General features: G+C 41.6%; 3 protein-coding genes across 3 annotated transcripts; 1 reads left to right on the top strand and 2 right to left on the bottom strand.

Moving 5' to 3' along the window:
• Positions 1-940: 940 nt before the first annotated feature.
• Positions 941-5,290, bottom strand: thap12a (THAP domain containing 12a). Its single transcript, XM_071518714.1, has 5 exons — positions 5,134-5,290; positions 4,182-4,299; positions 3,420-3,518; positions 3,263-3,299; positions 941-3,026 (listed from the first exon to the last, which is right to left on the bottom strand). Exons 1-5 carry the CDS (start codon positions 5,220-5,222, stop codon positions 1,201-1,203), a joined length of 2,169 nt encoding a protein of 722 aa, XP_071374815.1. The 5' UTR covers positions 5,223-5,290; the 3' UTR covers positions 941-1,200.
• A 2,301-nt stretch (positions 5,291-7,591) lies between these two features.
• LOC139643503 (cytoskeleton-associated protein 2) lies at positions 7,592-11,328 on the top strand. Its single transcript, XM_071518662.1, has 7 exons — positions 7,592-7,695; positions 8,406-8,492; positions 8,624-9,471; positions 9,570-9,909; positions 10,012-10,072; positions 10,271-10,565; positions 10,737-11,328. The coding sequence occupies exons 2-7, from the start codon at positions 8,448-8,450 to the stop codon at positions 11,002-11,004; spliced, it is 1,857 nt and encodes a 618-aa protein (XP_071374763.1). The 5' UTR covers positions 7,592-7,695; positions 8,406-8,447; the 3' UTR covers positions 11,005-11,328.
• A 707-nt stretch (positions 11,329-12,035) lies between these two features.
• stt3a (STT3 oligosaccharyltransferase complex catalytic subunit A) lies at positions 12,036-21,301 on the bottom strand. The gene is made up of 18 exons (XM_071518650.1): positions 21,239-21,301; positions 20,266-20,386; positions 20,066-20,126; positions 19,854-19,975; positions 19,481-19,626; positions 19,091-19,181; positions 18,890-18,996; positions 18,617-18,781; positions 17,927-18,107; positions 17,279-17,434; positions 16,322-16,413; positions 15,906-16,061; positions 14,919-15,107; positions 14,439-14,555; positions 14,244-14,346; positions 13,562-13,750; positions 13,027-13,142; positions 12,036-12,413 (listed from the first exon to the last, which is right to left on the bottom strand). Exons 2-18 carry the CDS (start codon positions 20,351-20,353, stop codon positions 12,375-12,377), a joined length of 2,118 nt encoding a protein of 705 aa, XP_071374751.1. The 5' UTR covers positions 20,354-20,386; positions 21,239-21,301; the 3' UTR covers positions 12,036-12,374.
• Between the last annotated feature and the right edge of the window lie 32 nt (positions 21,302-21,333).

Consider the following 21,333-nt stretch of genomic DNA (forward strand, 5'->3'; position numbering starts at 1 on the left):
GAACGCCAAATGCTATGCAAAGGGTGGTTTTGGTGACAGAGCTGCTGCTGACTCAGCAGTTGATTTACAAGCATGTCTTCCTCCCTACAATCCTGATACCTAACAATTTTTGGTAGATGAGCTGTGGTTTGCATTCTATCCTTGTAATTGTGGACAGAGAGCTGACTCTACTGCATTTAGACTTGATGAATAATAACCGATCCCTGATTCTCAAGGAGACAAGGAGTTGACTCTCCATGACTACTTCATCACTATATCCCACTGTAACCTAGAGGTAGATCCTGCTGTATTTACATTCCTAGACTTCAGAACGTACATTCAAATTGTATTAATCTATAATTCAATTCTTAGAATTCTTTGTAAGTCTATAGATATTTAACAAAATTAAAATATCTGGCATTTTATTAACTGCAACATACCTTGTTAGCTACCGATAGTGGAACCCAAGAGCCTACTTTTTGACTCCCATGCTCTGGAAAGTTATGGTCGACTCCTGATTCAGAGCTGACCCCCTTAACCCTACAGTTGTTACACATCAATAGGTCCATGGGTGATGTAGCAAAAATGCTTTCCATATTTAAGATATCATAAAAACAAGGCTTGCAGGAGCAGAATACCCCACTCTTCAAACATCAATGTCAACAATTTGTGTCCATTTTGAACACGAGTCAAGGAGTTGACTTTGTTTGACCACCATAGCAGGAACTGTGGAATTAAGCATCACTAATTTTAACTATGTAAGACACACCAGTTTAGCTTATTGTGTTGTTATGGTGATGGAAATTGTTCTGTCTGTTCTGCCAAAGGTAATCAAATTATTACCAATCAAAAAGAGAAATGGAAGAGAGCGGTACAAATTTACCCAAATCATTGACATGAAAAACATGCTAGAAGACTACATGCTCAAAGATGACAAAAACAACTTTAATAGGGATGTGTGAATATTCATTGTTTAATTGATGACACTTTCTAGTCCACTTTACAGTTCATTCATATATCACAGAAAAACAAAACATCCTGCAAAAGACACTAATATGATGACTACAAAGTTTTAGAATTTGTGATTTTTATTTCAAAAATACAACTGAATCTGCACAGGAATCATGCAGTTCTTTATGTCTCTATCACCAAAGCTGTGGAAAATCTATACTGCTTGGCTGCAAAATCATGGGAGAATTAACTGAGAGACTGGCATCCTCTCTACACATTCTCCCTCTCAGGATACGTCTTCATGTAAGCCTCAACCATTGAGTCCAGGTCATGCCTAGCATCGTGGTTCACATTCAAAAGAGCGAGACCTTTTGATCTGAACTTGTCTGGTGTGTTCTCCAGGTACATCCTGAAGCGCCTGTAGGCCGCATCGCAGCTGTCCTCAAGACTTAAGGTGGGCAGGGTGCCGATCACCCGCAGGACCGCAAGCATGTTTGGGAAGAACTTCACGTCGGCCAGCTGCAGCGTTTCATGGAGGGTGGAGGGTACGGAGTCGCCTTTGCCCCTGTGGCTCCATTTAACCCACCAGCAGTGCAGCTCGGCGGGGAGAGTTCCTGCGTTCGGGATGTCGTTTTTATACATCTGTACGTTTTCCTCCTCGGGTTCGGTGGACTTGTTCTGCTCCATGATGGTGGGCACCAGCGACAGACATCTCAGTGCCTTCAGGTGATTCTCGCAGAAGAGTTCGTTAATCTCTCTGATGACATGGGTCACCACGGGGACAGACAGGTGCTCCTTGTAGTAGCTCTCCGGACGAATTGCAGTTCCGGGTTCTGACCGATGCTTTCTCAAGAACGACCTGGGAACCTTGCCTGGGATCTCCATCGCGGCAGCCAGGTTAACGGCTTCGTCGTGCCAGAACTCGTGGTACACGTCGATGTTGTCGGACACTTCTGTCAGGGAGTGCAACACGGCTTTTAAGCTGTTTGCGGCGAAATGAGCCTCCGTCGCTTTCCCTTGCACGTTCTTCCCGAAGGCGCGAGTGAGCGACAGGGTGTTTTTCAGCACAACCAAGGCCATGACGAACTCGAAATCAGCGAGCGCTTTTGAAATCTCTAAGGCGTCGTGTGTGTCTTGATCGCTCCACCTCATATCTTCGTTGTCATGCACGCTGTCCACACAGAGCAGCAGTGACTCCAAGATGTCGACCGCCACCTCAAAAGCATCATGTCTTGTGGTCCAGCTGGTGCGACACACCTCTTTCAGTTCATTGGCTTTCTCCTCCTTGTCTGGGTAGAAAATTGAAATGGCGTGCTCCAACTCTAACTGCAGTGAAGCGGAGCGACTGAAGAATGACTCGACCTTCTTAAAGGTAGACATGACAAGCTGAACCCCTGACAAAGCCATACCGCTGGCCAGTGACGTATTCAAGTCACAAGTAGACCTTGGCGTAAGCACTGCCATCGGATACTTCTCTGCCAGTTTGGCGGCAAATGCTTTTATTTTGCTGAAATGTGTGCCGGAGCAGGAGTGGGCCTGGCCTCTGCAGTGTTCCATATTCAAGCCCCACTTGTCAGTCAATTCAGACAGCAGTCTCTCCACCAAGGCCTCTCCATCTCCTTCAAAAGACAAGAATCCAACAAACTTTTCCCGCTGGCAGTTAGCTTGGTCCACGTAACGCAAAAAGACGGGGAGGTACCACTCTCCTGAAATCTTCACCAAATCATCAGTCACCAGTGAGAAAAAGGTGTTTTTTCTGACTTCCTCCAAGAGCTCACCGCGAATGCATTCCTCACACACTTCAATCAACTGATTAAGCTGAGCTGAGGAGCAGCACTCCTTATTCACAGGGTTTGCGTCATACCTCTTCTTTAGGGCTTCGTCTCCTGCATTCATACGGTATTCTAGCAATGCCTGAAAGTTGCTTGAAGTGAGGCTGTCCTGTTTATTATCGGAAGGTCCTTTTAAAGGAATGTTTTGCTCCCCCAACAGTACAAGAACTTCAAATAACGATTTAAGGTACTCTTTGTTTTCATCTTCCTCTGGGATTGTCTGAATGTCATCCTTCTTTGTCTCTGTTTGGGTCTTTCTGACTTCTACAGGGGAAACACAAAGTGTTACAAAAGGCAAATCAGTTCTCTAACTTGTAACAAGCGTGGCTGTGGGAAAACTATTGGTAACCAATAAATGAGTGCGTGTGTGTGTGTGTGCACATATCACACTGTCATGAGGTAGTTAATGACTCCTTAACAATGACCCTTATGTTAAATTCATTGAGCTAAAGAAATAGGCTACTATTTAAGAAGCATTTATGTTTGATAATACTACTCACTTTTCTTCACTTTAGTCTCTGTTTCATCATCTTTGGTCTGCCAAAATAAAAAATACAAATTAAATTAAATATTGGGTTAATTAAAGAATACATATAGAAATTAAATTATGCAAATTATTTTCAGCATTAAAAATGATACTGATTTCTTTTAACCTACCATCTCTTTACCACGCTTCAGCTGTCCATTTTGAGGTTGGCTTGACACATCGAAGATAGTTGGTATGGCATCGTCCTTCAGCACTGTATTCTGAGGATCCTGAGAACAAACACCAACCAAAATAGTTTGCACCTATGCAGACTGACTCCAGAATATCACTTACATTAAACTTGTAATATACACTTAAATTAACATTTACTAATGTTAATGGAATTAGGCGAAAGAATCATCACTAATGGCACCAAAAGAAACTGAAAACTGCAGACAAGGAAAGAAAGTAAATTCATATTAATACACTTTGTGTATAAAGACAGATATTTGACGAGGGACAGTAATGTGGATTTAGTTTAAAGGCTCCCATTACATGGTCTCTTATTCAGTATTCTTTGTTATGGACCCCAGATCATTAGGCTGTATTTATAATTTAATCACTTTTATCCACTTAAGCAGTTTATAATTACTTTCTCTGAGAGTGGGAGAACCATTTTAAGATTTGTCAAATATATGATAATGTGGAAAAAGACTTTCCAAGATGAAAATGTACTACAAATCATTTGTGTACTGTAGTAGTGAGTCAATCAAAAACATAAAGCAAGTAAGCAACGCATAAATTATGGCCCAACATATTTGGTGTGAGAAAAGGTAAAACAATAATGAGTTTGCAACACATTCAAGGCTTGTGAATATAAATACGCCAACTGTCCACAGGACAAAGGACTACTTAAGGCTTAAGATCATGTACAGCTTGTAAACATTACTTACACTATCAATCAAAGATGTTTCGAAATGCTTTCCACAAAGTCTGTAGTATCTGTACAACTGAGCTGGTGATTTCTCCTTGAGATCCTGGCGAGGGCATTTTTCAACCCATTTCTTACATCTGAAAGGAAAGGTCAAACCAAATTGAGTTTAAATCTACATGGAAGTTTTTGTATTAATTTTCAGTTATCATTCAGTACCATATCACATCAACTGACCAAAACAATTAAAAATCATTCACAATCTTATTATCTTTAATGCTTTTTTTTTTTTTTTAAACTGTGGTTGTTGAATGCTTTGAAAAGCAATCCAAAAGCATAACAATTTATGAACCTTTTATGTACACTTTATCCCTTTTGGTGAGTTAATAGGGCAATGATGTTTCTTTTGGAGAGGATGACATGGTCAGCGATTATGAACTACATAATTTGACAATAACACAAGTGATGACACTAAATATAGAGTTCAAATGGGTTAGAGATTAAATGTCTCTCTTTTGTCGGACTGACAAACAACTGGACACCGTGTATTGATTAAGTTGTTATTAATGTTCAAGGCAATATAAAGACAGCTCCATTAATTACAATAAACACTGTATAAGATGGCAAAGCAGCAGCTCTCTCACATTCTTACTTGGCTGGCCACACATCATTCACTTAGTGAAATTTGCTGCCCTGCTTAATGGCAAAGGTTCACACCTGCTAGAATATAACTTAACATCGTTTTCCGAATCATATCATATGTCATCAAGAGTAGAGAAGAGTAATGCATAGTGTAATGCATGTATGCAATTCGTATAAGGTCTTAGGTTATGTTATACCGGGTATGTACGCTTGGCTCTAAGCAAGGCCACATAAAATTGCCAGACTTTTCAACAGTTTTGCGTAATGTTCTCTAGGAGAGAATGGTACCCATCTGGGCTACCTGCTAGCGTTAGCGTTAGCATTAGCATTACCTTTCTGGATCCTGTGGAAACCTGAAGAGCGGCTGACGGTTGGATTTGCCACTCGTGCAGTTCGGCGCAGCACAATGATTTTGCATCATACAATTATGGCATAAACCTGTTTAATTCAACTAAGTGTTCACTTCTAACGTTAGCTAACAAATAAATATCTTACAGACCACCGCTGTCAAGTTAGCGGAAAGAGAACAAAAAAAGACTTCCGGTATTAACTTTCAAAATACAACATTTACAAAAGTTTTATAGCAATAAAAAGTAGAGAATTTAGAGTACATATTCATAACCATATACATTAGCCAGAATGCGGCTCCTCTAAAATGCCCTGTGCTTGCCAACTATAAACTCACAAAGACACAAACACCAAACTTATAGCCTACCAAACAAATTCGAGACTACCTGTCTATTAGTGGGGCACATTTGTTCTTAAAGGCAATGGCCCATCCAGATCATAGTGTCAGGTCAACCAGAATAAGCCTCCTCTAAAATGCTCTGACTGCCATATTCTGTATGCCAGGCTGTCAAAACTCATACGCAAACCCAAACGCACAACAAATAATTTTATACATAATTTTATTTTGAAGGCAAAAATTGCAGGCAATTTTGGATAGCTTGATGTATCTACGCAGCATGCATCACATGCTACGGCAAACGAGGCGAACAGGAGCGCGCGCTTTATTTTCTTCCCATAATCCTTAGCAGTCCTTTCAAAGAGCCTTAAAGGACAGAGAGATGCGACCAGGTAGCACTAGCTGTAACACTATTGGAATGAACAGCAGCGGAAGACACGCGGAGAGGCCGTGTCCAGCCTTGGCACAACTCAAAACATGATGTTAATTACACCTTGAGCACATCCTTGTTGTTGTTGTTGTTGTTGTTGTTGTTGTTGTTGTATTGTGCATTTCGTAACAAAGTTATGCTAATTAAACTAGACTTGATGACCTCTTTGAACATTTTGCTTTTGATGGGGAAAAATATCATAGGCTGATCCTACCAAGCAATAACTTTCATTTGGTTCGTAATAAGTTTACAAACCATTGGTTCTATGCACTATCACGCTCACATGATTAGGATATATGAAAGGTAGCCTATGAAAGGCTGTGAAATATTGGCTTGCACCAAATTTAAGACAACTAAGAATTAATTTTTATCAACAATTTTGATAGCACAAAGCAGTGTTGCCCCCAAAACTTGCCCACATTACTTTGATATATTCCTAAAACTAGTATTTGTGCATAATTCGCCTAGGCCAAAACCATGGTGGCCCCGGACCATCAAATGAGGATCAGCTTCAAACAGAGGCTGTCACCAAGAGGGAGAAGAAGAGGCATTCACTGAACACATAGGCCTATATTCAATCAGATTTATAAACATTGTAATGACAATCACTGCCTCACTTGCATAGCCAAACAAATGATAATATAGAATCTGGTTGTCAAAACTTCTCTGACTATATTTATGATCCTTTAAAATTAAAAAATAAATTAAAATAAAAAATTTAAATTGACTTACAGTGTTACATAATGCTGACATCACAGGTTAAGTCTTAGGTTTCTGGCTCACAAATATTGATTTTGTTGTCCTATATCACAGGAATAAGGTATTCCGTTAACACTTCATTGGCCCATAAGCAAAATCTGGTTTTCAGACAGGGCTTAAAGTAAAAACACACAATAATAATAAAGATGCATATCATAAAAGTACAATAAAACACAGAACAAATCACCACAATATATACTGTAGACAAACATCTGCTGATAAGACCAGACTGGGAGTCTGTAACTTGATAGATGTTCTTCAGTACAAAAACAAAGTACTAATATGTATCCCCTGGTATTTCACTTTAAGTTATTATATTTTTCAATTGTCCTACACTTCTGCACTGAATAGTTAACTGGCTTGCTGATCACTGACCCCTTTCTTATTTGACCCACAAAGACAGATAATGCATGCATATGTCCTTTGAGTTTGTAACCATTTTGTCATACATCTGGAGGAATGAACTAGGAATGAAAATGGGGAAAAAAGGAATGAAAATGCATAATGTAATACTTAAAAAAAAAAAATCTGTTTATTGTTTTTATGGGCAGTATAAAACAATAGAGGCAAGAATATATACATTCAGCTGTACCCCTTTTCCACCTTTCACCCACTTCCCAATCCCACACTCTTCCCTGCACTATAAATGAATACTTTCTCAAAATATCATTGATTTTGTTTACATTGGTGGTTCTTTCCCTAGTGATAATCAGTCACTGGAGGTTGGGTGTGTAGCTGTGGACCAGTATGACTGGAATTCTATTTAGGTTTAAACATTCAAAAGAACAGATGATGCGTTGTAGGATGAAGCTTCGCCTCTTCACGTCGAATTCCTAGTTTGGCGGTATTCTATTGGTTTGATGTGTTTTCTCGCGATACCAATTTGGCCAATTGCAACACAGCAGCGCCAAAGTCAAATCGAGTTGCTTTTCAGGCAGTCGTGTTTTGCTCTAGAGCTGAGGTTGTGATAGATACACTAGAGGCTTTCTCCTCGTATTTTACCACAAAGACCGCAGCAGGGTAAGTTAACGTCGATTTTTGCTTGACCAATGTACTTGGATAAAGGTACGGTTAGCACCGTATAACTACGTAACTAACAGTTACTAGATTACCGATACATTCCCGTTCTCATGTATTGGGACCACGTTATGCCAAATCTATAAAATGTAATGTTGCCTTGCTTATCGGCAAACGTACGCACCTTCTTCAACATCATTTAAGACCTTGAGTGAATTAATATGTACCGCTGGAAAATTCGGCATACACGTAATTGACCAAGCAGCACTTGATTAAAATAAAATCTCAACCTTTTTAATTGGGTCGTCCTGCTCATTGCAGCCCTCCAAGTTGTGCTTTTGTGGTAACGTTAGAGGGCGAGGTTATAACAGGCGATTCAATTCTAAAATTTAAAATGTTGTTTAAATAGCTGTTGTTTGATGTATTGGATGTATGCCGAATCACTCTCACGGACTCATAAATATCTTAAGTTATGTTCTACGATTTGTACAATGTTTGCCAAATGAGCAAGACCATATTTGCTATGTAATTGTAATGGAGTTTGGCGTGACGCTCTCCATACGAGAGAGAACCACGAAACTTATAGTTGCTTTTGGCTACTTTCAAGCTTAACAGCAGAGTGAAGGACGGTACCAACGTGTAGCCATTGTATAACTAGATAACAAATCCAGTGCAATCCTGCTGTTATATGTATTGCTCTTTTTGCCCTTCAGAAATCTCCATTCATATAACAGCTGTTCGAGACAGTAAACAAAATGGACAACGTCGCAATTTCAAGACGAAACCACACCAATAAGAAAGTGAGTTAACGTTAATGAATATCTTCTGAAATGTTTGTGTATCAATGTCTCTTTATTCCGAAGTTGCATTTTAAGTGCTTTTATCCAATTCACCCTGCCTGATGGTTTTTGCATTGTTTTAACTTTATTAGGCAAACAAAGAGAATGCTCAGCCTGCACATGGAAGCAAATCCTTTATCAAAAGAGATGTTTCCAAAACGACAACTTCTGTGGCTCCCCTGCACCTGAAAAGCAATGACAAAGAGGAGACTGTGGCAAAAGATGGTTCTCAGAAAGTAAAGGCCAAACAGGGGGGTATGAAGGTAACGTCTGGAGAGGCTCTGAAGAAGGTTAAGACTGTGCAGAAAGATGGGAGAGGAGGTGCTGCTACTGATGCTAAAAAACGACAAACGCTTAGCCAGGCGTTCCTCACTGAACAGGCTGTGAGACACAGAAAAGTTGTTGCAGAAGCTCCAAAGCCACCAGCTGCTGTGCTGCCATCTAAATCTGCTCCAGGCATGTACAAAGGCAAGATTGTCCAGTCAAAAATTGGATCCATTTGGAAGTCTAGTGTTGCTGTGGGAGGGGCCGATCCAAAACCAACTACAAAACCACCAGTGCCCAAAGAGAGCCAAAAGGCTGGAAATTTGACAAAGTTCAGGTCCAAATCTGTTGCTGACTTGCCTGGGCGCGGGATGCAGAAGCCTAAACCTACAAGGTCCAACTCTGTGTCAGACGGACTTCCTCCAGTCTCCAAGCGCCTTGTCACTAGCCGTCCCACAACTGGGTGTCGCTCCGCTCTCCCTCCTGCCAGAACCGTCCCAGCAACAGTAGCCGGGCCCGTTTCCAGAAACACTACGTCAGTGCCCCCCAAGGGAAAAGGGACACAGAGCAGTAAGCCTAAGATGCCAGTTGTTACAGACAAGAAGGTCAATAAGCCTCCTGTTTCTAGCACCCTCAGCCAGTACAGAGTTACCATGGAGACTGCTGAGGAGAGAAAGTAAGCCTTTTTTCTACACACAGACTCATAAATGGGTGTTTGCTTTATTGTTACTGAACATCAAAATGCTCAAAATTGTTCATGTGTTTCTTCCCCAGAGCAAAACTGGCAGAGTGGCTGGCTTCCAAGGGGAAGAATCTGAAGAGACCGGCCATGGCGACAGCACCCAAAACCAAAGTTGCTGCGAAACCTGAGGTTCCTCTTCCGTCCCAACTTCAGTCTCATGTTGAGCCTCAGCCTGCTGCCCAGTCTGGACCTGAACCTGAACCCAGTCTGGACACTGACAGGCCCATTTCTGCTGCTGCTCAGCCTGAAGATAACCAGAAGCCAGAAGAAACAGCACAGAACTCAACTCCGCTGATCATGAACACCACCCTGGACCTGCTGGACAACTCGGATATGGATCTGCCTGTTGACCCAGAGACCAGAATAAATGACGTAAGCAAACAGACAGAATTTCTCTTGCAGTGTCAGTTGGATTCTATGAAAACATTGCCTTGCATAGTTACATCCCTGGTGCGTTTTCTCATCTGATGACAGATTGTGGTGAACCTGTGTGATGCTTTGGAGGCCATGGCGACACCCTCTACATGTGAGGATGGTAAGTTTAGTGCACATTGGACTGCTTGTCAACTCCAATTTTTGTCTGGAGTGCTATATAATTATTGGCATGGAAAATCCTTATGTATCGAACTGTCTTAATATCAGGTATCTGCATAGGAGATCTGTTTTAGGATGGATTTTTGCTTTGTATTTTGGTCAATGTTGCACTAATTTACTGTCATTGTTTCTCCTCAAGAACCTCCACAGATGAAAGATGAGTGTAATGATGCTGAAATGGAGGACAGCACACCAAAGGAAGATGAGCTGAAGAATGAAATGCCTGAGGAAGTTACTGACGAGTTGGAGGATGTGGAAGTGAAGAATGAAGCAGAAGAAGAAAATTATGACCAGAAAGTGGAGAATGTTGATGTTGAGGAAGTTGAAAGTGATGATGATGAAGATGAGGATGATGACGTGATTGAGACCACGCCAAAGATGGAAGAAGCTTCAGTAGTGAAATACAGTGTGAAGACCACTCCATACCTGCAAAGGTGAGGTGATCAATTTTTGTTCTGCAAAATAAATATTTTCTGTCACCCTAATGCTCCCATTGACAGTTTCATAATGAAGCAATTCATTATCTGGTCATAAGAAGTGGAATTCATTTGGGTTAATCCTGACCTTTATGACAAATATTTCTCAAATATCTCCCTCTCATTTAGTGTCAAGAAGACGATCGAAGGCGAGGCCAGTGCATGTGGTTCCCGGCGAAAGAGCGGCATCAAGGACCTGAAGTTTCTGACGCCGGTGCGCCGTTCCTGCCGCATCCAGCGCAAGTCTTCCCGCCTGCCTGGGATGCTGGTCGACCACGACACCTGTGTGTCTTCGCTGGCTGAGCTGGTGCAGTTGGATGACGATGCCAACGCCTACATTTACAGAAGAAACCCGGCCCTTCTCGAAGACCTGCCGGACCATCCCAAAGACCTTTAGAGTCTTGGTGGAGGTGTGCTGTTTGTAAAGCTCTGAGAAAATGTATGGGACTGGAACTAATGGGCACTTTATGTGGATTCTGTATGTTAAAATGCTTTTACTCTAGTTCAGAGAAGTTTATGAAGAACTTCAATCAGTAACACTTAATGTAACTTAATCTATCACAGAACGTCTGTTTGAGTTGTTATCACTTCTGAAGTGGACATGTTATCTTTTGAGGGCTAACATACTTTCCTATCTTATGTCTTGACATTTTTTTCTGTTCAGAATGTATTATATTCTTCACATTGAATGATTGAGTTCATTGTAATATAAACCACTGAGACAAATGTGTTGTAAAAAACACTACAATAAAAATGATATTGCCTCATCTTGAATGTTTAAGCTTTGCTAACAGACTATCAAATTTTGATAGAAGTCTCAGGTCTATTTTTTTTTTTTTACAGCCTCAACAAATGAACAATATTCTGTGGCCACACCTAACATACTATAGCTGGTGTTTTAGAGCCATAAATTACCTGATCTGTTTCCAAATTAATTTGCTGACAGCAGATAAACCGCAATAGGAAAGGAAGGACAGTCTTCCAACCATAAGGCAGGTATTATGTATAACTGGCTGAGTAAGCATTGTATAGTATAGGTGTAATTCTAAAGAATGTGGATGAAATGCACCACGAGTCCTAATTTCCCACGATGATGGAAATCACATGAAATACTGTGTAGGGAGCTCTGTCTACATTTATATTGGAGGTGTAGGCTAGGGCTTTTATAAACAGATAATGACCTAACAAGTGTAATAAGTAGCCTGCACGAAACAAGGCAAGCAAACAGGCTAGCTGAAATATAATATATAGTGTCATTTTAACTTATCCTTTCATGAATGGAGTCACCAGCAGTGAGTCCTAGATACAATTCCTATCCATATTAATTCCTGCTGTTTAGTAGATTAACCTCAAAACAGTTCCTGAGTCAAAGGAAACAACCTTCTAATTTGTTTTGTGCACTTTAAGAACGACAGATCACCATTTTGTCACATTTAATCCCACTTTAATTGACCACATTGTAAAAACCCAAAGCTCTCTTAAATGAACGTTGTTTCTTTTGGCCACTTCATTGCAGATATCACCTCCCGACATCAGATTGGACGTTTTAACACCACCAGCTCCCTCTGATCCCAGATGAGACATTTCATCGTAACAAAATAAAAAACGAAAATTATCCACAGAAACAAAATCTCTTTGCTGCAATTCTCTTCCCCCCCGAACAAAAGTATAAAAAAGTACTCGTTTCCCACTCATCTGCTGACCACAGGGGAAGGCGTTCAGTGCTGTGCGCTAAAGGGGTGCTGGACTGTGGTTTGATTGAAGGCTTTATGTCCTTGAGAGTCCTCGGTTGTCCAGGTCTTTCACCTGAGAGGTTGAACACAGGATTTTGTTAGAACAATGTTTAAGAGGCAGGTCACCAGAATATATACTTTTTTTTTTTTAAGCATAGTGGATAGTCCACCTTCATTAAAAGAAAATCAATACATGCCATGTGTTTTTTTTGTGATGAAATGTTGGAATTTACTTTTTTGGTGTACACACTTGCCCTCAACCTGCCTTGTCTACTTCTACTTCAGTTAGTGGTTTCTTACATTTCCCAGAATGACCTGCGTTCCTTACTCAAAACACAAGTCTTGTGGCTGCATTGCATTCTGATCTATTGAGGCTACTACCGGTAGAGAAATTGGCATCTCTGCCTCTTCTACGATGGATGTGTGATTGTTGAACGTCGAAAACCTGACATTTGCTATTGATGTTTTAGAGCGCTGAAATATTTTCTGCTAATATAAATATATATCATTCCAACCGCATCATTAAGTACATTATCTTGATCAAGAGATAAGAGATAAGCTAGACCAGCAGGGGCAGAAATAGTTTCAGAGTAGTTCTTAACCACTACACCGGTTATGGGCACCCAACAAAACATGTCTAAACCAAAAAAAAGAGAGCAGAAGCATAAGAGAGAGAGTCGTTTTACCTTGTATATCCTAACCAGCCAGTGCTCTGTTGTGTAGGCCTCCTCCAACACATCCAGTTCAAAGTCTTTGTTCCCAATCTCGGCGTTTCTCACTCTGTCATAGCCAGGTGGGCGCTCTGGAGAGAAGATCATGACATTAGGATTAAGGCTGATACAGACGGCTGTAGTTATATATTTAAGGGGATAGCATGTTGTTTTACTCACTAAATGAATATTCATGCAATACTCATGTCATGTTTGCAGTGGGTATAGAAGCTGCTACAGCTCAGTTCATGTTTGAAATACAGGGCAGCAAAACTGAAGTGTATTACTTATATAGATCCATCAACAAGGAACAAGGTATTCATAGTACCAAAAGCAAAAAAATATCCAGAGCTCCATCTTTCGTCATAATTGTCCTTTCAACAAATGCTTGCAGCCACATTTGAAAAATGACACTTTAATGTATTCCTATGAGTCTCAACATGCATCCTGTTGCCAGGTAAAACCGGGCAGCGGTGACAAACAGACTAGACTAGGCTGTCGAGTTACTCACTGGCCTCTGTGTAGACCTGGCCGAAGCGGTAGTAGCACATCTTGTACATGAGGCAGTTGAGCAGGACCGGTGAGCCCTCGCGGTCCACTCTGAACTCCCCGGTGGGCGTGTAGTAGTCGTGCTCCTTGATGTGTTTGCCTGTGTCTGTGCTGCCCCCAATACGCACCATCCACAGGAATTTGTTGATGTCTGAGGAGAGAGAGAGAGGTAGTGGCATAGATTAGACATTAGACTTACAAATCAAAGAGAATAAGAGACAAGAGCCAGCAATTGGAGGTACATATCTACTTATTTTTCTTCTGCAAATGTTGACAAGGTTTATTTTTTGCAGGGTTCCCACTGTGGTCCTGATGTAAAATTCTAGGACTTTCAGCTCAGAAAAGGGGTAAACAATCTGGTTTCCACTAAAGTTGACCTTCCTGTGGAGTAAACTAGCTGAAAACCATCTAATGTGTGTGAACGAAGTTGTAAAAAACATAGAATTCATCAAATTCCCTGGCTTTCCCTGTCTGGAATAAACCAATGCCCAGTGGGAACTGTTTATGGCACTTCAGCTTCATTAGATGGGGGAGAGGGGGAGGGATGATACAAGACCAAGGCGTTGAGCCACATTCAAAATACTGCCAGCATGTTAGACCCGCTGACTCCTCAGGACGCCCATCTACTGATATTTGTGACGTACCGTCTGAGGAATAACCAGTCAGTCCTCCAAAGATGACCAGGACATAGCTGACATCCAGCTCCCTCATGATCTCATAAGCCCTCTCCTCTGTGGATGCCATGGCCTACAGAAGAAAACAACATCCTAGTTAACACAATGGCACTTTCTAAACATGGGACCTTTTTCAAGTTTTTCAAGTTTATCAGGTTGGCTCACCTGTCCCACTCTGGAGATGTGTGTGTTGTTCCATGTGTTGTTGTCCACTAGAATGGTTCGATTGGCCATGGCAGTTATCTGATAGCCGTAATCCCACCACGACATGACCTTGGCGTCCTGGAAAAACAAGGTAAAACTGAAGTAAGTGAATGGAGGCCCTTTCTATAGTCTAACATTGGCTATGACTTCATGCAAGCACATCGTCCTGTAAGCCATGTAGAGGCACATACATGAAGGAGTGCATGCATGTTACACTGTTCTGTCCCCAAACTGATATTACCGTTTATTTTCAATGCTCATTTTTAAAAATGAACAACATTTTTCACTTATTGTGCTTGACAAACTATGCATTGAAATGTGGAGAAGCTTGAGGCTGCAGCCTCACCACCTCACTGGAAACTGTCTGAATTTGTTTCCCTTTCAACAATTCATCTTCGTCTCACTCTATCTTCTACATAGATTCCTTTTGGTTTGCCTGACCTCGGGGGTGTTGTGGCGGAGCCAGTAGTAGGCCTCTCTGAAGTCGTCGAAGATGATGCGGCTGCCGTCTCCTCCACGGGCCGACAGCACAATGGAGGGGGAGGAGTAAGCCTCGCTGGTCACCCAGGTAGAGTGAAAGGTGTACGTGATGAGGAAGAAGGCCATAACCAGAATCATCCCACTGGCAACCTGGTGGATACATGTAACACAGAATGTAAGACTATAATGAAATGATATAAGATGACAGATGGCACAGTCAACCATATACCGCAAAAATGTATGAAGAATAATTTTACTGTTGGTTCACTGAATCCAACACCAGCTCACCCATCTAAAATGTATTCCTTGAAGAACTTTGGTGGCGACTAAATCTGAGCTAATGTCTCTGTTCCCCAACAGCTACTGTTTTACCAATCCTGGATCATTTGTACATATTTTGAGTACTACATCCGCACTTTTAATAAAACAGATCAGGTTTTCACCCCTCTGCTTGTAGGGTTACCAAAGAGCTTTCACTGCGAGCAGTCACCAGCAGTGAGCCCTAGATACAGAAATAAAAACGTGAAATAGGGAATAAAAACCTCATGTGGATGTAAACATATGTAAACATGTTCCAGGGGGACTACAGGTTTCTGAAGTTCCTAAAAGCTTTTTAATGCTAATGTAAATTACATTTAAAACCAATTTCAACCCCAAAATAAGCCAGATGAGTAAAACCGTTGCAGTATGAGAGTAAACCTCTGCGCGACCCAGGAGATTCTAACTTTAAGACTAAGTGCACCAAGATATTTATTTTTAAGGGCTCTGAAATTCAAATTACTTGGATTAACCAGTTGAGTCAAAAGCCGTTTGATGTTAAACATGTAAATGATACACAAAATGTCAACAGGTTAGTAGGTCAGCAACCAAAATGAGAGGGGGCAACTGCAGATGACAGCGTCCTCTAGTGGCTACAACAGCACCTTGTACCAGACTCTCTCCGCTTACCTCGTTTTTGATGGGGTAGGTGGAGTCCTGCTGCTTCTTGCTCTTCTTGTCTGGCCGGCTGACGTCCAGGTTTTTCATGTAGGTGGTCAGCACCTGGGACACACCGATGCCCGACAGGATGCACATGACTGGGGCCAGGACCAACATCAGACGCACCTGAGGAGGCAACCAACATGGAGCAGATTACATAAAAAGCAGGTGTATTTGTATTTTCCTGCAAATTTTCATTCATGTTTCCATGTACTTCAGTTATGTTTTACAGTATGAAGGTGACCTCTTCGAGTGACTTGCTTTTGAGGCGTGACAAACCTCAAAAGCAAACAAGACTCTGGCTTGATGCGTTATCAGGAGTCAAACTGTGCCTTAACAGCGAAGGGTGTGAGACTGCATCGATCTCAGAGCTACTAAAGACATACCATGACAGCTGAGAAGTACATGCTGGTGACTCCATACATGATGATGAAGATCCTGGCGTCCGACAGGTTGTTGAAGCAGTAGTAAAGACCCACTGTAAGAGAAGTGAAGACAAATGTCAGTCAAAGCTGGTTGTTGGTGAACGGATACCTAAACCACAATATTACTGTATTACAACACCGGGTCCAAAGCATGACTCTGCTACATAGTGAGGGGCATTTAAAAAATATCTGTAGATTGTTAAGTTACATAATTGCATTTGATTTAGTAAATCAGTCACTGGTTAAAAAGCTGTGATGGTGTTGCCCAACAGCGAAAGAGGAAGGAACTTGCTCTGACTCTAATCCAATACTATTGTACACAATGGTAAGTAACAATGAATAACAACGTAACAATGTAACAATGTGTTGGATTAGTTTGAAGCCCTCTGATGGTATTCTGCCATCAATGCTAGAATTCTTGTCTTACTTTGTGTTTTGAATGCCAACAAGTAATGGCAGAAAAAAAAGCAATATTTATATTGAAAATATATTTTTCTTCTGATTTGATTGTACAATAATCTACTGCTACACACCGTTTGTTGGGTTCAATGTACAGAATCAGACAGGAGAAGAAAAAAGTGCCACTTAAACACGCATGCAGCTCTGCAGAACTAACGTGCTTAGAATCAATCTCAAGCATGTTTTTTCCCCATTTGTCATCATCCAAAACAGTGTTTTTGTTCCGTTTTGCTTGTTATACAATATTTGTTGCTCTAAATTTGTCTGATACACCACGTGCTATCAAAGCCTGGTATCAAAGCCAACTTCTGAGCTTTAGCCTGCAACATTCCCTTGAGACTGGCTGCCTCATTTGCGAACAAATCTGTGTTTCCTCCTCCACATCTCAAAGCTCAAGCTAGTCTGGTTACATAATCATGTCAATCCCTATTACTGTGTGTTTGTGTTGTGTCTACCCACCTGGGAACATAAAGACCAGCAGCTGCAGGTCAAAGTAGTAGGAGGACCAAGTCGTGGGCTGGTGCTCAGAGACAGAGGCGATGATGGGGATGTTATTCTTGGCATAGGAGGGGTCCAGTAGGGAGTAGAAACGACCCGTCCATGGAGAGATCTTACCTGAGGTCAACAACACAAATACACTTTATTCCATCACCCTCCAAATGGCTATACTGTTTTCTTGGGGGCTGCAAGGGTCTTCAGAGAGGGAGATGACAGGTTTATGCAAGTTCAGTGTAAGACTGTTCAAGACTTTTTTCATTTCAATTCAAACTAAACTTAAGACCGATTCAACCCCCAGTATAAGCCTGAAGAGTGAAAAAAACAGTAGCAGTATCACAATATCTGTGCAACCAGGTAGATTTCTCACTACAAAAGCAGTGCACTGAGAAAAAAAAAACAGTATTTGTATGATTTAACATGGAGAAGCAAAATGCTAGAATGACACACACATGTAGATGCTGATCAAAAAAACATATATTTAACACCTATTTTGTATTTTGACCAGCTGGACATGAGTTAGCCATGTCCACTTTTACACATTAGTGGTCTCTCTAACCACTAGGCCATCTTGTCGCCAATCTATCGGTGCAACCTTGTCGCTTCTCTTACCGGTCAGCATGAGAACAGCTCCCACAGAGAGCAGGATGAAGCCCACCAGGGAGATGACGCTCTTGAACAGCACCTCAAACTGCTGGGCGTTGAGTTTGCTGCGCAGGTAGTCCACAAAGGCATGGATCTGGCACAAGCCAAACACACCGAAAGCAGCCATGTGCTCTGACGACTGCACCGGCTGAGGAGGGAGAGCAGGGAGACAGAGGGGTGAGGCTTCACAGAACAGTGTAGAGTCAATCACACCATAAGGGCCATGAGTTTAGTCCTATATGATTTGGCTGACACTTCTTCAAAAAAGTGACAATGAAACTACTGCAGGGTGCTCTTGTAGTCTTTGATGTCCCAAACCCCTTTCTCTAACGTGACTGTATGGCTTTTATAACTTCTTTGGACTGGATGTATCACAGTTTGAGATCTTCATCACAGTAAGCCCAAAAGTGAAAATAGGCAAGTTGATCTGGAAGAATCAATTCAAAGAGCAATGAAAGGTAAGAAGTTTATCCTTACAGCAATACAAAATGTGTATTTTGGAGATTCATGGAGAACCTCAAATTTGGAAAACCAGAATTTGCTTTACGTGCTGGCTCCAATTAAAAGTTGGGCAAAATTATTTCTTTTACCATCTTGTGACCTGTGTCACTTCTACTCAGCTGTGTCACTTCCACCCAGTGTTTTCTTTTTCCTTACCTGGAAACCGACAAAAGAGATCTGCATGGAGAGGATGGTACCCAGGCAGTAGACGGTGCAGTAAGCCACGTAGATGCGATGAGAGAATCTGCCTGTGAGCATCAGGACCAGGACGTGGAGGGGGATCAGGTTGATCAGGAACACGTAGCCACCCCAGGAGGAAACCTACGTACACAAACACACACTGTATCAGGACCTCTGTGACCTTTGAATAAGTTCAGTAAACATGTGCATCTTTAGATCTCTTCTATTCCATTTGGATTAGTCACTCACCATGTAAAAGTAGGCCAGGGCGCAGATGGACGACCAGTACACTGAGCCAGTTTTGACAGCCTTGATCCACATGTAGTAGGTCAACAGCATGCAGAAGATGGCAATACCTGGGTAGAATAGGGCAGCGGCATTAGATTAACCAATTTATCATGACCATATTGTTTTCCATAAATAACACAGCTGTGCACTTCAGGCATATACCTTCATTATCGTAGGAACCGGCAACGGAGCGGGAGATATAACCGGGCACCACTGCAATCATGGCTGCAGCTAGGAGTCCGGCGCCTGCATCCTGGAGAGACAAAAGAACATAAATGGAAGAAAGCACTACATTAATGCCAATCAGAAACATGTGTGAATCGTGCAAGATACTTCTGACAGCACCTGAAGGCAGCATAAGCTTGACTTCTCCATAGGAACTGAATTAAATACAGCAGTTTGCTTTCCATAGAAAACAATCTTCCTCTACTGATGTTAATTACCACTAAAAGGCTACAAAATGGGCTAATAAAGAAAAAAAATAGTTGTTACAATGTTTTATTACAATGGACTTTACTGTAGTTTATTTGTGGATCTTGTTTTCAGTTATACCTTGAGCTCCTTGGTGAAGTGGTAGGTGACTATGGCAGTAAAGGAGGAGAACAGGGGAGCCAGGAAGACACAGACATTACGGATGTCAATAGTGATGTGGAAAAAATGTAGGACGTGGTACAGGGCGGCAGAGGTGACCATCAGTCCTGTGAGACAGAAGAGGGGGAGACAAGACAAGAGGCATTCAAGTAAGCTTTGTATAAGTGCCAATAATGTTGCATTTTACATGAAGCACACTGGCATCTCTTATCTGAGACTCACATTTGCTCTCCATTTGGAACTATAGTTAAGGCATCTGCATGCCAATAAAGCATCCCAAATCATGCGTTTAGCAACCTGTGCTTGTCCACTGGTAATTTCATCCAATTCCTACCTGGGTAAATGGTGCCACCAATGATTCTCCCCAGAGGATACCATGCCCTGTCATCAAACCAGTTGTGAAACTTGTAGAAACCCTCCTCTGCCAGGAAGCGGGTGGTACGGTAGTTGAAGTACCTGAGGATGAGATGTAGTAACATTACTTTGAGGAAGAAAATCCATTAGCAATGTTTGGGAATAATCATGAAATAAATAACAGGGACTTACGGATCAAACTCATGGATGACACTTTCAAACCTCAACACGGAAAAGAGTCTGGTTGAGAATGCTGAAGAGGAGAAGCAAAAGAACAGATTTCAGATATTAGATCAATGTTTTGAGTTTGTTTGGAATATTAGAGAACCATGTACAGTGCTGCAGGCTCAAATTGCACATGTGGTTTAGTGTATAGGTGGAGGAGGACTCACAGAGGACAGCGGCCATAGACAGGATGAGCAGCTTCAGCAGCGTGTCCTGTTTCTCATAGGACAGACGCAGGAAGCCCAGCTTGGTCATTTTGACGAGGGTAGGGACAGCTAACCGTACTACCTAAAGGGAGGAACACAATCATTGTAAGCCTACATACAGTATATAGCTGTAAAAAAGCACTGCAGAAGCATCTTCTCTGATAAAGACCAACACTGGCCAAAGTACAAATTTTAGAAAAAAACCCTGCAAAAATAGGTAAGTAATTTCAAAGCAAAGATCTTTTTACAAGCCGTAAAGGGCTTAAAAGAGGCGTAAAATAAATCACAGTCTTCTAACTGTTCAGAGTCAACTTCATGTCCAGCCCAACCAGATAAGGCCACGCACAGTTTTATGTGGCGACAGGAACCAGGAAGTACCAGCTCTGGAAAGTGGAAAACCACTGCAGGAATTTTTGCTTGTCTTTCTCACAATTATATCTCCAACAAAATTACGACATTGCAAAGCGAAAAAAAGGCAATCAACATGCACAAGAGAGCTCTAATGCTAACTTCCACTGCAACATCAGTGCAAGCCTTGTAAGTGCTGACAGCTAGCCAACCTTAACATCAGAGAGCAGTGAAATTACCAGCAGCTATGCTATCTGTTAACGAGCACACTTGATATGCACATTCAGAGTGAGTGCAAGCACTGTTACTGAATAAGTGCGCCTGCAAACATTATCATAGCTTCTCAGCATCAGGCCGGCTAGTGTTGATGCTGGTTCCATTCAATGTTAACGTTAGCTAAAAGTGTGAGTAGCTAGGTTAGCTAGCTAGCTGCTGTATAATGAACAGTGCGGCCCCAGACCTTTTCCCTCAGATATTTTGAAAATACCAGCGACTCATTCAAATATGGAAACAGGGCAACATGCTAAATGCACAATTAATCTTCTTAAATTAGCATGTTTAATATTATATGTTCAGTATCACTCACCCGCTCCGCTCCTGTTACTCATACACTTTTCACACACAACCTTCAGCGTACACTACCCCCGCCTCAACCGGGCCACGGTATGGGTTTATTGGCTA

Source organism: Centroberyx affinis, unplaced genomic scaffold (genome assembly GCF_046629955.1).
Source record: "Centroberyx affinis isolate AG114_WGS23_722 - 3 ecotype Tasmania unplaced genomic scaffold, CSIRO-AGI_Caff_v1 ptg000051l_1, whole genome shotgun sequence".
NCBI lineage: Eukaryota > Metazoa > Chordata > Actinopteri > Beryciformes > Berycidae > Centroberyx > Centroberyx affinis.